This window comes from Myotis daubentonii, chromosome 5 (assembly GCF_963259705.1).
Source record: "Myotis daubentonii chromosome 5, mMyoDau2.1, whole genome shotgun sequence".
NCBI classification, from domain to species: Eukaryota; Metazoa; Chordata; class Mammalia; order Chiroptera; family Vespertilionidae; genus Myotis; species Myotis daubentonii.
The window spans coordinates 1,475,186-1,490,897 of NC_081844.1; the positions used below are offsets into that span (position 1 = coordinate 1,475,186).

Sequence of the window (15,712 nt, forward strand, 5' to 3'; positions counted from 1 at the left end):
GGAGTCGGGGAGGGAAACGTGTACAAGTTTGCTTTTGATTTTTGCGGCCGGGCATTTCGGTCACATGTGGTTGTTTTGTGACCCTCACTGACGGAGCTGCAGGCGATGCTAAAAGCCCGGGTAAGGGAGGGAGGAGCCGTCATCAGTTAGCAGGAGGCGTGCGTGGCCGCGTGGTCCTGGCACCGTCCCCTGCGATGGTGCCCGGAAGGCCCTTCCTCCCCCGTGTGGGTCTGCCGTGTGGGGAGGGGGGTTCCTCTGTGTTCCCCACGCCCGCCAGTAGAGTCCCAGCAAAGGACAGGACACGCCCTAACAAAACTCTAAAACGTCAGTTTTTTTCCTAAAAACGTTTTTATTGATTTCAGAGAGGAAGGGAGTGGGAGAGGGAGAGAGAGATAGAAGCATCAGTGATGAGAGAGAACCATGGATCGGCTGCCTCACACTGGGGGATGGAGCCCTCAACCTGGGCATGTGTCCCGACCGGGAATCGAACCCTGACCTCCTGGTTCATAGGTTGACGCTCAGCCACTGAGCCACGCTGGCCGGGCTCAAGCACCATTTTTTTTTTTTTGGTTAATCCTCACCTGAGGGTATTTTTCCATTGACTTTTAGGGAGAGCAGTGGAAGGGAGAGGAAGAGACAGAGAGAAACATCGATGTGAGAGAGACACATCGGTTGGTTGCCTCCTGCACGCACCCCGACCAGGGCCCGGGAATCTGCAACCGAGGTACGTGCCCTTGACCAGAATCAAACCCGGGACCCTTCAGTCCATAGGTCGACACTCTATCCACTGAGCCACACCGGCCAGGGATCAAGCATTATCTTTTAAAGAGAGCATATACCTGTCAGAACTTAGAGACTCACACGTGCCCGGCTGTGTGGTTCGTGAAACTGCTCTCCATTCTGTAAGGATGAGGTCAGAGTCCAGGCAAAGACTTTCCTATTGTTTGCGACGGCCAGCCGGTCACGTGAGGCCGGTGCCTGGAGAGACGTGGTACCAGCTGGTCTGGGCGACGGGCAGAAACAAGCCCACACCTTGTTCTCTCCGTGGGTCCGTGGGTCCCTAAGTGTCCGTCTCCACATCCCGTTTGCCGTCTGTATCCTAAATGCACGTCGTAAAGATGGAGAGTGTGTCGTCACCGCCGCTTTCTTTATCGAAGAGCAAAATCGCACTGTTTGACTGAGATGCCTTGATTGCTCTTGGCAGTTCTCAGAACGGTCCCCGGACCAACACATCGGCCTCAGGTGGGAACGCGTTAGAATGCAGGTTCCCCGGCCCCTCCCGGGTCTGTAGGATGAAACTCCGAGGCCGGGCCCAGCCTCCTTTGCAGTCAGAAGCTCTCCCCGTGTCCCGGCACCCGCTGGAGTTGAGATTTCAAAGTGCTTCCTCGTCAGCACTTTCCTGGCTAGGTTTTATTTTTTGGAAAATCTCTATTGATTTCAGAGAGGGAGAGAGAAATAGGAGTATCAGTGATGAGAGAGAATCGTGGATCGGCTGCCTTCTGCACACCCCCCACTGGGGATCGAGTCCGCAACCCGGGTGTGTGCCCTTGACTGGGCATTGAACTGTGACCTCCTGGGTCATAGGTCGACGCTCAACCCCTGAGCCATGCCGGCTGAGCAGGCTTTTCTGTGTCTGACCCCACATGCTTGCAGCCCTGATGGAGGATCTCAGCTGTCTGTCGTAGATGCAGCTTCTGGGGTCCCCAGCACCCCGTTCCCACGAGTGGTGACCTTTGGGCATGAGCACTGAGCGCCTTCCTGTCCGGTGATGGTTTGTGTCGAAGCGCTGACCTGAATCCCACCGTGGGGCCTGGTGTGCGAGGGACCGAGTGCTGCGTCTGCTGGGCTCCCTGGGCCCGGCTCTCCTCTCTCTTCCTGCTTTTATCTCCTCTCCCCCCACATGCGGCTCTTTGGCCCCTTGAGTGTGGCTCTTCGGCCCCTTGAGTGTGGCTCTTCCTAAGCCTTAGGAGGACCCTAATTAAGTTAATAACAATGTACCTACCTATATAGTTTAAGTTTAAAAAATTTGGCTCTCCAAAGAAATTTCAATTGTACCGTTGATATTTGGCTCCGTTGACTAATGAGCTTGCCGACCACGTGCGGGCTCGCATGTACAGTGCGATTGAAACTTCGTGGCCCATGCGCAGAAGTCGGTGTTTTGTGGAAGAGCCACGCTCGAGGGGCCAAAGGCCCGCATGTGGCTCGCGAGCCGCAGTTTGCCGACCACGGGTCTAGGGGGTCTCGGTCAGTGCGCTCGCTCCGTGGCCCCAGGGCGGCATCGAGGGCCACGGATGGACGTTCCGGAGCCTCAGCTCCCGGAGGGGCAGCGTCCGGGCGGGACTGCGCTGCGTGTGCCGCTGACGGTCCCTGTCTGAGTCCTGTGTCCGCGAGGGGACGGGTCATCGCCAGGGCTGGAGCGTCACCGTGGACCATCATGGTCTCTTTCAAGGGGCTTTGCTGGATCAAGAGCCCAGTGTCTAAAAAGGCAGACCTGGCAGCTGTTGTGCTGGAACTCCTGGCGGCTACGGGGGCGCCTGGGTCGGTTGGAGCAGGGTGCCTGGGCGGGCACACAGGCCCTGGGTGCGGGGTCGACGGGCCGGCCAGCCCTCCCTCTGGGCTCCCGGGGGCCTGAAGCCAGACAGAGCAGCCATCTCCCTGTGGGTGGCTGAGTCACCGGCTGGTGGGGGCTGGGGGCCGGGCTCTGGCTCCAGCCGGCCGGCCGGCGTCTTTGTCCGGAGCCTGTCCCTGAGGCGCCCGTGCCGTGGGGTGTTAATCATTACCTCGTCCTCCTTCTCGCCAGCAGGAGGGGGGACCTCCCAGGGCGCCAGGTCGGATCCCGCGCCCCACCTGGGCTTCTGTCCTGGCCACTGACCGGCACTCCCGGGTGTGGCCCAGCCGGGGCCAGAGGCTGGCACGTGGTCCGGGCTTCGGCTGGGGGCCCAGGACCGTGCAGGCTCCGGGCGGGGGAGGGCGGGGAGGGCACGCCCCTCGCCTGGGCGCCTTCGCGTGTGGCCCGGCCGAGGCCGGCTTCCTCCCTGCGACCCGGGAGTGCACCTCGCCGCCCGATGTGGGCTCAGGGAAGGCGAGAGGCCCCCGGACCAGCCCTCCTTCCTGCCCCCGCGTCCAGGGGCGTCGCTGAGCTCACGCCTCCGGTGACGGTTTGGCGAGATCCTGAGCTCGTTTGTTAAAATTAAAGAGGAAAATGAGGCTGGCAGCAGAGGCCAGCTTAGGAGTCCCCTAATTAAGTTAATAACAATGTACCTACCTATAGAGTTCAAGTTTAAAAAAACTTGGCTCTCCATAGAAATTTCAGTTGTTGTACTGTTGATATTGGGCTCTGTTGACTGATGAGTTTGCCGACCACTGGCCTAGAGGAAAATAGAGCTCGTCGTAGAGTCACAGGAAGACCCACTGACCATAACCCCGTTGCAGGCACAGAAGGGCCGCGAGGGAGGTTGTGAGCGCTGGCCTGGAGGCAGGGCCTGAGTGCAGCTGCAGGGGCGAGGACAAGCATGGCTGGCGGTGGGAACAGCATGCACGGAGCTTCTGTGGTAGGAGGCGCTGAGAGGGCAGGCGGGGTGTGCCGGGCGGCTGCCTCCCGGGGGAGGGCAGACCACGCAGCCCCTGTGGGGAGCCCTCATGATGCTCTCGGGGGGGTGGGGGGGGGATGGTGGCAGGAGCTTTGTACCTGCAGAACCAGTGCAGACACTGGATGGCGCTCTGATGTGACGCCCACATTGCTCAGCGGTGGTTTGGGAAGGAAGACATCTTATGGGATATAGTTTCCCATTAAAACAATGCAGGGTTTCGCCCTGGCTGGTGTGGCTCAGTGGCTAGAGCGTCGGCCAGCGGACCAAAGGGTCCCGTGTTCAATTCCGGTCGAGGGCACGTACCTCGGTTGCAGGCTCCTCCCCGGCCTCGGCCCCTAATTGGGGCACATGCAGGAGGCAGCCCATTGGTGTGTTTCTCTCATATCGATGTTCTCTCTGTCTCTCCCCCTCTCTCTCCCACTCTCCCTAAAAATCAGTGGGAAAATATCCTCGGGTGAGGATTAACAACATAATACAGTGTTTCTGCACAGTTTGTGTTATTTCTGGGTTTTCAGGAGAAGGCTTGTCATACTTAGTAGAGAGCAAATATACTTTTAGTTACATTTAAAGGTATTTTATTTACTGTACTAGAGGCCCGGTGCATGAAGTTGGTGCAAGAGTAGGCCTTCCTTCCCCCGGCTGCCGGCACCGGCTTCCCTCTGGCACCCGGGACCCAGGCTTCGTCTGGAAGGTCATCTGGAAGGTCGTCCGGTCTAATTAGCATATTACGCTTTTATTATTATAGATGGCTTTTATTTTTTTAGAGCAGTTTGAGGCTCACAGAAGTACAAAGATGTCCTGTATACCCCCGGCCACACGTGGGCTCCCCTCCCACGTTCAGCGTCCCCACCAGAGGGGACATTTGCCACAGTTGATGAACCCCAGGGGCACGTCCTCATCCCCTAGCGTCCACAGCTCGCATCAGGGCCACTGGCGCTGCACGTGCCGTGGTTTGGACAGACGTGGGACACACGTGCCCGTCGCCACCGGTCACACGGCCGGGTCACTTCCTGGCTCGGATCATCCCCGGGTGCCTCCTGGGCCCTGTCTGGGGCCTTCCCTTTGCCGAGTGGCACGGAGCTGGACTCGCACAGTGCGTGGCCGTGGCCGTGGCCGCTGGCGGCTGCCACTTAGGAACGTGCGTTGAAGCTCCCCCACATCTTCTCACGGCTTCGTAGCTCAGTTCTTTTTAGCTTTGAGTACCACTCCACTGGATGGAGCACAGTTTCTTTTTTAAAAAAATATATTTTTATTGATTTCAGAGAGGAAGGGAGAGGGAGAGACAGAGACATCAATGAGGAAAGAGAATCGTGGATCGGCTACCTCCTGCATGCCCCCTACTGGGGATGGAGCCCACAACCCCGGGCATGTGCCCTGACCGGGAATAGAGCTGTGACCTCCTGGTTCATACGTTGACGCTCAACCACTGAGCCACGCTGGCCGGACACTATGCCCTTTTTTAAACTTTATTCTAGCGCAGCAGCCACCAGCCGCAGGTGGCCACGTTACGTAGGATTTAAATTTCAGTTCCTCAGGCCCCGCAGGTGCAGGCAGCTTCTCAGTAGCCACAGAGGCCCCTCCTGGGACAGCGAGGTCGTGGCCTCTCCCGTCCGTCTGTCCTCCTCCCTCTCAGAAACCAGTTCCAACAAAAGACCGTGCTGAGTGACTTGTTTTCACAGTGTATCCGTGACCGAAAGACAATATGAAACAGAAAAGAAAGAATAGAGTGAGGTTCACAGGGGCCTCTCTTCTGGGCGGCCTGGCCCGTCCCCGGCCTCTCTGACGAGAAATGGGTTTGTTTCCCAGCTGTTTGGGACACAGAGTGAGTGACAGTTTGAAAAGTAGGTGCCTGGACTGGGTGCTCAGCCCCCTTGACACACATGCGTGGGCGCTGCAGGCCACTGGCCCGCCACCCATGTCCGCGTGGGCTTGGGGCCGCGACAGGCCACGGACACGCTGCTGAAAGAATTTTTTTGCATGAATCTCGTTCCGGGAATTCAGAACATGTGGACTTCCGGGCCCTAACGTTTTCTTCCCTGGAAGTGGCCAGACCAGCGGACGGCCTGCGAGGCTGCACCGTGGACCACGGCCCGGGACGTGTCCCTGAGCCTGGCCACACCCTCCCTCCCGCCAGGGCCCTGGGACCAGCGTCACGCACCTCGCCGCTGCGGGAGCAGCGTCCTCTCCGCCTTCCGTGTTTAAAGCTCTCGTGTCCAGTCGAGCAGCATCTGACGTGGCTGATCCACACGTGTGTCACGCGCGGCTTCTGATCAGAATGGCCGTGTGCCCTCGCGCCTCGCCGTCCGTCCTCGGACACACGCTTGGAGGGAGAGGACAGCGCCCCGGTCATGCGCTGTTTCGCCTCTCCCTTGCCTGCTACTGATTCCTTTTTCTTATTTCTTTTTTTTTTAGGTCGCTTGCAGCGTTTGCATGTTGAGAAGGTATCGTTGTTAAACTGTGGGCGGTGGGTTTGTGCAGACGGGTTTGTGGGCGATGAGAGTGAGAGCAGATTCTGGTGGTGACGGCAGGAGTCTGTGTAGGTGATCCTTGAGGTAAAAGTGTCCGGTTTTTGCGAAGTTCCTGCCGGGACCTTTTCTCTGTCCGGGTGCCGGTTGCTTGTATGGCGTCAGTGCCCATGACGGTAGGTAGCACGGGAGATGGCAGTTGGCACCTAGTGGCCCCCCAGGCGGGGTTATCCCTTGTCACGGGGCCAGCGGACGGTTCCCTGTTGCGCCTTGTCTGTCCCCATGGAGGGCAGGAGGTTGGCCAGCCCTGAGCTGGGGCACCCACAGCAGGTGTGGGACAGGCGTCCTGGCTGCCGCCCTCCAGGTCCCGGACACACCAGGCCTGACCTCCTGTTCAGCGTCCGGCCCAGATGAGCCCCGAGTGTGTCTGCAGGGACTCGGGGTGTCCGGACAGATGAGCCCCGAGTGTGTCTGCAGGGACTTGGGGTGTCTGGACAGATGAGCCCCGAGTGAGTCTGCAGGGACTCGGGGTGTCCGGACTAAAGGCGGTCCACACTGTAGGGCGTTTTCCTGGGGAAAGTGTCCCGGGTAGAACTCCGACCTGAGCCGTTGTTTTGTGAGTCAGTGTTTGCCTGGTCGTAGCGGGGAAGGTAGCTGCCGAGATGGAAGGATTAAGTGAGAGACACGCCTCTCGCCCAGCTTCCTGGACGGACTGGTGCTCGGTGAAAAGACGAGCTGAGGGTCCCCAGGTGCCCATGTCTCTCGGGAAGTCTCAGGTCACACTGGAGTGTGTACACAAGGCTCTCTTACCCACGCCGCCTGCATGCTGTGCACGTGAGCTGTCCTCGCTCAGTGACCCTGCAGGGACACAGGTGCTTAGGACGGGGTCCTGGGGCAGAAGCCGGGCAGGTGGCCATGGTGAGGCTGTGCCCACAGCTGTGCCCAGGGCTGTGTGGTGAGGCTGTGCCCAGGGCTGTGCAGTGTGGTTGTGCCCAGGGCTGTGCGGTGAGGCTGCAGGGCTGTGCCCAGGGCTGTGTGGTGAGGCTGTGCCCAGGGCTGTGTGGTGAGGCTGCAGGGCTGTGCCCAGGGCTGTGCGGGGAGGCTGCAGGACTGCGAGGCTGTACTCAGCGGCTCTGTCTTTGCAGCGATGACGTCCTGCCTGCCGTACCTGGTGCTCCTGTGGGGCGCCCTCGGGGTCGCCGACGCCGCCAAGATCATCGTGGTGCCGCCCATCATGTTTGAGAGCCACATGTACATCTTCAAGACGCTGGCCGCCGCCCTGCACGCGCGGGGCCACCGCACCGTGTTCCTGCTGTCGGAGGGCCGCGACCTGGCGCCCTCGCCGCACTACGGGCTGCGGCGCTACCCGGGGCTCTTCAACAGCTCGGCCTCGGACGCCTTCCTGCAGGCCAAGATGCGCAACATCTTCGCGGGGCGGCTGACGGCCGTGGAGCTGTTCGACATCCTGGACCACTACACGCGGAACTGCGACATGATGCTGGGCAACGGCGCGCTGTTGCGGGCGCTGCGGCGGGAGCGCTTCGACCTGCTGCTCGTCGACCCCAACGACATGTGCGGCTTCGTGATCGCGCACCTGCTGGGCGTGCAGTACGCCGTCTTCTCCACCGGCCTCTGGTACCCGGCCGAGGTGGGCGCCCCCGCGCCGCTGGCCTACGTGCCCGAGTTCAACTCGCTGCTCACGGACCGCATGAGCCTGGTGCAGAGGATGAAGAACGCGGGTGTGTACCTGGTGTCGCGGCTGGGGGTGCACCTGCTGGTGCTCCCCAAGTACGAGCGGGTCATGCGGAAGCACGGGCTGCTGCCCGGCCGCTCCCTGTACGACCTGGTGCAGGGTTCCAGCCTCTGGATGCTCTGCACCGACGTGGCGCTGGAGTTCCCGCGGCCCACGCTGCCCAACGTCGTCTACGTGGGCGGCATCCTCACCAAGCCGGCCGGCCCGCTGCCCCAGGTGAGGCCCGCGCGTCCCGGGACCCGTGTCCAGAGGGGCCCCCGGTCGGTCTGGGTTTTCAGGAGCCGTAGGGGTGGTTATCTGAGCAGAAACGCTGCTGAAGGCAGGAGGACAGAGCCCACCCGTCCCCTTATGGGGGCAGGGGGGGTTCGGGGCCAGGGATCGCGCTCCTGCCGGGAGCGAGTCTGTGACGCCCGGGCCACTGGGCCACGTGGTCAGGACACGAGCTGGAGGGGTTCCTGACGCAGCCATCGCTGTGGGGTGTGAGCAGAATGTGGGGAGAGGGACGCCGAGTGGGAGTGGCTTTGCTTTAATGAAACCCAGTCCCCTCCATGAGCAGGCCCCTGTCTGATCCGGGCCCTTAGGTATTAAATGTGAACAAAGGCCCCGGGGGGTGTGGCTCAGTGGTTAGAGTGCCGGCCCTGCACCGAAGGGCCGTGGGTTCGATTCCTGGTCAGGGGCACGTACCTGGGTTGCGGGTTCCAGTCCCGCCCGGTCGGGTGCTTGCAGGAGGCAGCCGGTTGGAAGTGGTAACAGGTAACAGGTGTCCTCCCAGCTGTTAGGGGCTTCGCAGGGGGGATGACAGCAGCGCGAAGGCAACGTGCGTTTACCCCAAAGGAACGCATTTCAGCTGCTGATTCCTCGGTGGGTTCAGGCCCGTGGGCCGCGAGCTTGGCCGCGTCACCTGAATTGTGGGGGGTCAGGAGGTGCGGCCGAACCAGAGTTCCCGTGGCCTCGCTCCTGTGCGGGTGGTGTCACCGGGTAGCCCAGGCCCGGGACCACGGCTCACTCGGGACACGGTCAGTAGTCAATGACCTGCATCAGACAGAACCGCTGCCAACGCGAGGCCCTCGCACAGCCCTGTCTGTCACAGCGTCACCTGTCTGCCCAGGCGTCGGGCACGTCCCAGCTGCAGCCCCAGCGCCGTCCACCTCAGTCACTGCAGTGACTCAGAGCAGCCGCCGCCACCGACTAGACAAGGTCCCCGTCCGCTTCCTCGGGGTGAACTGACCTGGTCTCTCATGTCGGAGCGGGGACTGTGGCTGCCGTGGCCGCAGAGGTGACCTGGGTGCCCTGGCCCTGGTATGCACCCCCACCCCAAGGTCAGCAGGCTCAGGGCGTCGTCCTTCCTGCACCCCGAGGTCAGCAGGCTCAGGGCGTCCTCCCTGCACCCCGAGGTCAGCAGGCTCAGGGCATCCTCCCTGCACCCCGAGGTCAGCAGGCTCAGGGCGTCCTCCCTGCACCCCGAGGTCAGCAGGCTCAGGGTGTCCTCCCTGCATCCCGAGGTCAGCAGGCTCAGGGCGTCCTCCTCCTCCCTGCACCCCGAGGTCAGCAGGCTCAGGGGCGCCCTCCTCCCTGCACCCTGAGGTCAGCAGGCTCAGGGGCGCCCTCCTCCCTGCACCCTGAGGTCAGCAGGCTCAGGGGCGCCCTCCTCCCTGCACCCTGAGGTCAGCAGGCTCAGGGGCGCCCTCCTCCCTGCACCCCGAGGTCAGCAGGCTCAGGGGCATCCTCCTCCTCCCTGCACCCCGAGGTCAGCAGCTCAGGGGCGCCCTCCCTGCACCCCGAGGTCAGCAGGCTCAGGGGCGCCTTCTCCAGCTCTAGAGATGTTTCTAATTCAGGGGAATTTGGTCGTGGGACAGACACGGATGAGGGAGGCAGAGACCGAGGCCGGGTCAGGAGCCCGTCTGTCACTCTGTCCTTCGCCAGGACGGCCGGGGGACACCGAGCAGCCGGTTTCTTGGACGCGCCGCCTGTGAGCAGATCAGGGTGTGGGAAGTGTGAGACCAGGGGCGCAGGGTATGTGCTGTCCCATGTGGCTTCCCCGTGATGCAGGGCGTGTGTCCACGCAGACGCTCGTCCCCACGCAGCCCGTGTGGGGGCCACGCTGCGGAGAGGCTATGCTGACCCACCAGGCGTGCGGCTGCTCAGCACCTGCCTCGAGCTCATGGGTTAGTCTAGGCCGAGCTCGGCGCCCCGGGCTCCTGCGAAATGTGCTCACGGGGTTCCGCGCAGGTGTTGTGGGGTGAGTGCGCATTTTGTCTTCCTTCTGTGAGCACTGGACACGTGTTGAATACTTCCTCTGTTCGCTTAGGGCAGCGGTTCTCAACCTGTGGGCCGCGACCCCTTTGGGGGTCTAACGACCCTTTCACAGGGGTCGCCTAAGACCATTGGAAAACACATATATCCTATCTAATAAAAGAGAAAAATGGTAATTGGCGTACGACGATACCCTTTTCATTGGCTAATCAGGGCTATATGCAAATTAACTGCCAACTAAGATTGGCAGTTAACTGCCAACAAGATGGCGGTTAATTTGCATATGTAGGCACAATGCAGGGAGGCGAAAGGGAAAGCAGGAAGAAGCCCCCTGCCACTGACAGTGATTGGAAACCCAGGGGGGAGCTAAGAGCTGGGGGGGAAGGCAAAGGCGGCCCTGGGGCCGCCTTTGCCCTGCTCCCCAGCCATGATCGGATAATCAGGCGCCTTTGCCGCCCTGGACAGTGATAGCAGGAAGTAGGGGTGGAGCCAGCGATGGGAGCTGGGCACGGTCAAAGCTGGCAGTCCCGGGAGCTAGGGGTCCCTTGCCTGGGCCTAAAGCGGAGCCCACGATCGCGGGGCCGCTGCAGCTGCGGGTCCCCGCTGCCCGGGCCGGACACCTAGGCCAGAGGCGTTAGGCCTGGGCAGGGGCGGAGCCTGCAACCGCGGGGAGCTGGGGGTCCCCTGCCCAGGCCTGACACCTCTGCCGGAGGCCTCAGGCCTGGTCAAGGGGCCGATCCGGCAATTGGTGATCGGAGGGTGATGAGGGTCAACTCCTCTGGCCGAGGCATCAGGCCTGGGCGGGGGGCGGAGCCGGGGATTGGGGGGATATGATGGTCCCCTTGCCCAGGCCTGAAGCCTGGGTCAGAGGCGTCAGGCTTGGGCGGGGGGGTGGAGCAAGCGATCAGAGGGAGATGGGGGTCCCCTGCCCAGGCATGATTCCTGGGCCAGAGGCCTCAGGCCTGGGCAGGGGCCAGAGCCAGTGATCAGGGGGAGATGGGGGTCCCCTGTCCAAGCCTGACACCTCTGGCGGAGGCGTCAGGCCTGGGCAAGGGGCCGATCAGGCGATCGGAGGGTGATGGGGGTCAACGCCTGAGGGCTCCCAGTATGTGAGAGGGGGCAGGCTGGGCTGAGGGACACTCCCCTCCCCACACACACCCAGTGCACGAATTTCGTGCACCGGGCCCCTAGTAATTACATATTGTTTTTGTGATTGATCGCTATGCTTTAATTATGTTCAACTTGTAACAATGAAAATCCATCTTGCATATCAGATATTCACATGATGATTCATAACAGTAGCAACATTACAGTGATGAAGTAGCAACGAAAATAATGTTATGGTTGGGGGTCACCACAACATGAGGAACTGTATTAAAGGGCTGCGGCATTAGGAAGGTTGAGAACCACTGGCTTAGGGCGTGGGGTCTGGGCAGGCAGGTCGGCGCGTCCAGCCGAGCAGGTGTGTGCAGGTGCCTCTCGGGTCGTGCTCAGGGGTGCAGGTGGCGGGGGGCAGCCCGGCAGGTGGAAGGGGGTTCCCGCTTACACAGCGAGCTTGGACTTCCAGCAAATGCTGCGCCGTCATTAGAGATGCTGTTCACGTCGTATTTGACCTCTAAAAAGAGTGATTAAAACTGAAACGTCACTTGGGTTTATTCTGCACGATACATAGGTTTTGTAAAAGACGTTTTTGCTCAAAGGCAAACATTAAATTAGGGAAATGCTTCAAGCCTTTGAGCCCCGGTTTCATTTGGGGGAAGGTCACGCTTCGTTGGGAGGTACAGGGAGCCGCAGGAGGTAGGGAATCTTCCACTCGGCCCGCAGCCGGCTGCCCGGAACTTGGCGCAGTTCCAAACACACATTCCTCGGCCAGGGGTGGGGGGTGGAGGTGGAGAGGGTGGGGCGAGGATCGATGATGGGCAGCGCCTGCCTCTCACCTGTTCTCCGTTCACATGCCCCCTGCAATGCGCTTGCTCTTTTCGCAACTCACAGCTATGTAAGTCTTAAGTAACGTGTTCCATAAACAGGACCTTAAATAAGACTGGTTTGCCGGGACTTCTCGACGGAGAGGGCAGACCCTTTTGCAGACAGGCGTGCTTGGGCCACTTGGCGGTCTAGCTGCTTAGAAGCCCTGGGTGTGCTCGGGGAGGGACGCCCGCCGGGAAGTGACTCACGTGCTGATGACGCTCGCCCGTGCCGTCGGCGGGGCCAAGTCCATTTTCCCAGCAAGGACACGGGCGGCCTGTGGCCACGTCTGACGCGGAGAGTTGAGTGTATCCGCCGGGACCTGCATGGTGACACAGCGAAAGCCTTTTTCCAGGGTGATGCTGGACGGAAGCCGTGCAGAGCAGCTGCCGTGTGAGGTCACCTGACGCGGTTCCCAAGGCTGCTGCCCTTCTGGTCCGGTAGCTCCCCGCAGAGACATGGATGGACACGCGTGTCGCCGCTGCTCACGTGGATAGCTCTGCCCTCTCAGCTGGCAGGGCCCGGGCCCCGGTTCTCAGAGCCGAGGTCTGCGGTCACTGCCAGCGGGGGCCACAGCTGTGCCCGCGTCTCCTCGTGCGCGGGCTCGGCAATGAGGGCCCGGGCTGGACACAGTGCGCTTTGTGTGAGAAGCACAGAGAGACCCGCACACGCAGAGGCTGCGGTGAGAGCAGCGGTGCCGAGCGCGGCGCCGGCGACCTTTAAGGAAGTGCTTTCGTTTAACTGTGGAGGAGGGATCCTTCAATGCCGTCCCTTAAGGGGACCCCGCCCGGGCCTACTGCCAGGCTCACGCGTGGCCTTTCCACGGTCTCTCCTTTCCCTCCTGCTCCCCTTTAGCCCCCAACACGACCCCCCGAACCCAGAGCCCCCCTACGCCCTGCCCTGCGCCCGCCGCCTCGCCCCGAGGACCGTCCTTCCTCTCCCTGAGCCTCGGCACCGAGCCGAGAGCTGAGCCCGCGGAGCTGCGGCGCTGACCGGCCCGCGCCCGGTTACCTTTCCGGGTCCTGAATATTTTATAGGGAAACCGGAGGCCGGGAGGCAGGAAGCCACGGGTCAGAAGGATCGATACCAGCGGCCGGCTGCTCCGCGAAGGGCAGAGGTGCAGTGCAGGCGCCCGGGCGCATGGCACGTCCCCAGCCCTGGGCCTCACTGCCCACGCACACGCGTGACCATGGCTGAGGGCCGAGCGCTGGGTGGGCCTCCCTGCACTCCGGGGGGGAGTGGGCGGCACCCCCTGCCGAGACGCTGGGGAGCAGGAGACAGCGCCGTGCACGTGACATGTTCAGGCCGCAGTTCTGTCCCACACGCGTCCTCCTTCAGAACTGAGCACGGGGTCCGGGTGATGGTGGACCCGGGCGAGCCACACTCCCCGTCGGTGTTGCCTCGGCCTCGGGGACCTGCTCGCTCCTCCTCCCGGGTAGCAAGCCCACCTCCCACCACAGCGCGGGCAGCACGCCAGCCCCACGTGAGAGCTGCGCCCCTCCTGCCGCCCTGGCGCCGTCTCAGGCCGCGTGTGTGTGCATGTTAAGGGGAGAAGGTGTTTGGCATCAGAGGCTCCCGGAAGGCGGGTGGCAGTCACACCCGTGCGTCTGGAGCGTGTTGTAAAGCATGGAGACGCCCGTGCGTCTGGAGCGTGTTGTAAAGCATGGAGACGCCCGTGCGTCTGGAGCGTGTTGTAAAGCATGTAGGCACCCGTGCATCTGGAGCGTGTTGTAAAGCATGGAGACGCCCGTGCGTCTGGAGCGTGTTGTAAAGCATGTAGACGCCCGTGCGTCTGGAGCGTGTTGTAAAGCATGGAGACGCCCGTGCGTCTGGAGCGTGTTGTAAAGCATGTAGATGCCTGTGCATCTAGAGCGTGTTGTAAAGCATGTAGACGCCTGTGCGTCTGGAGCGTGTTGTAAAGCATGGAGATGCCCGTGCGTCTGGAGCGTGTTGTAAAGCATGTAGGCGCCCGTGCGTCTGGGGCGTGTTGTAAAGCATGTAGACAACCGTGTGTCTGGAGTGTGTTGTAAAGCATGGAGACGCCCGTGCGTCTGGAGCGTGTTGTAAAGCATGTAGGCGCCCGTGCGTCTGGAGCGTGTTGTAAAGCATGTAGGCGACCGTGCGTCTGGAGCGTGTTGTAAAGCATGTAGGCGCCCGTGCGTCTGGAGCGTGTTGTAAAGCATGTAGGCGCCCGTGCGTCTGGAGCGTGTTGTAAAGCATGTAGACGCCCGTGCGTCTGGAGCGTGTTGTAAAGCATGTAGACGCCTGTGCGTCTGGAGCGTGTTGTAAAGCATGGAGACGCCCGTGCGTCTGGAGCGTGTTGTAAAGCATGGAGACGCCCGTGAGTCTGGAGCGTGTTGTAAAGCATGTAGGCGCCCGTGCGTCTGGAGCGTGTTGTAAAGCATGGAGATGCCCGTGCGTCTGGAGCGTGTTGTAAAGCATGTAGACGCCCGTGCGTCTGGAGCGTGTTGTAAAGCATGTAGATGCCTGTGCGTCTGGAGCGTGTTGTAAAGCATGTAGGCGCCCATGCGTCTGGAGCGTGTTGTAAAGCATGTAGGCGCCCGTGCGTCTGGAGCGTGTTGTAAAGCATGTAGGCGCCCGTGCGTCTGGAGCGTGTTGTAAAGCATGTAGGCGCCCGTGCGTCTGGAGCGTGTTGTAAAGCATGTAGGCGCCCGTGCGTCTGGAGCGTGTTGTAAAGCATGTAGGCGCCCGTGCGTCTGGAGCGTGTTGTAAAGCATGTAGGCGCCCGTGCGTCTGGAGCGTGTTGTAAAGCATGTAGGCGCCCGTGCGTCTGGAGCGTGTTGTAAAGCATGTAGACGCCCGTGCGTCTGGAGCGTGTTATAAAGCATGTAGGCGCCCGTGCGTCTGGAGCGTGTTGTAAAGCATGGAGACGCCCGTGCGTCTGGAGCGTGTTGTAAAGCATGTAGATGCCTGTGCGTCCGAAGCGTGTTGTAAAGCATGTAGGCGCCCGTGCGTCTGGAGCATGTTATAAAGCATGTAGGCGCCCGTGCGTCTGGAGCGTGTTGTAAAGCATGTAGGCGCCCGTGCGTCTGGAGCGTGTTGTAAAGCATGTAGGCGCCCGTGCGTCTGGAGCGTGTTATAAAGCATGTAGGCGCCCGTGCGTCTGGAGCGTGTTGTAAAGCATGGAGACGCCCGTGCGTCTGGAGTGTGTTGTAAAGCATGGAGACGCCCGTGCGTCTGGAGCGTGTTGTAAAGCATGTAGGCGCCCGTGCGTCTGGAGCGTGTTGTAAAGCATGTAGGCGACCGTGCGTCTGGAGCGTGTTGTAAAGCATGTAGGCGCCCGTGCGTCTGGAGCGTGTTGTAAAGCATGTAGGTGCCCGTGCGTCTGGAGCGTGTTGTAAAGCATGTAGGCGCCCGTGCGTCTGGAGCGTGTTGTAAAGCATGTAGGCGCCCGTGCATCTGGAGCGTGTTGTAAAGCATGTAGGCGCCCGTGCGTCTGGAGCGTGTTGTAAAGCATGTAGGCGCCCGTGCGTCTGGAGCGTGTTGTAAAGCATGTAGGCGCCCGTGCGTCTGGAGCGTGTTGTAAAGCATGTAGGCGCCCGTGCGTCTGGAGCGTGTTGTAAAGCATGGAGACGCCCGTGCGTCTGGAGCGTGTTGTAAAGCATGGAGACGCCCGTGCGTCTGGAGCGTGTTGTAAAGCATGTAGACGCCCGTGCGTCTGGAGC

At 61.2% G+C, this 15,712-nt stretch overlaps 1 protein-coding gene across 5 annotated transcripts in view; it reads left to right on the top strand.

The window, feature by feature from the left end:
• UGT8 (UDP glycosyltransferase 8) overlaps positions 1-15,712 on the top strand; it is a 43,545-nt gene that overhangs the window by 13,237 nt on the left and 14,596 nt on the right. For 3 of the 5 annotated variants that reach the window (XM_059695558.1, XM_059695560.1, XM_059695561.1), the window contains exons 2-3: positions 6,003-6,031; positions 7,201-8,024. In XM_059695558.1, the coding sequence (XP_059551541.1) occupies positions 7,203-8,024 (822 nt within the window). In that variant the 5' untranslated portion in view covers positions 6,003-6,031; positions 7,201-7,202. Of the gene's footprint in view, positions 1-609; positions 725-6,002; positions 6,032-7,200; positions 8,025-15,712 lie in introns of those variants that run through there. The other 2 variants (XM_059695559.1, XM_059695562.1) reach the window with 2 other exon arrangements.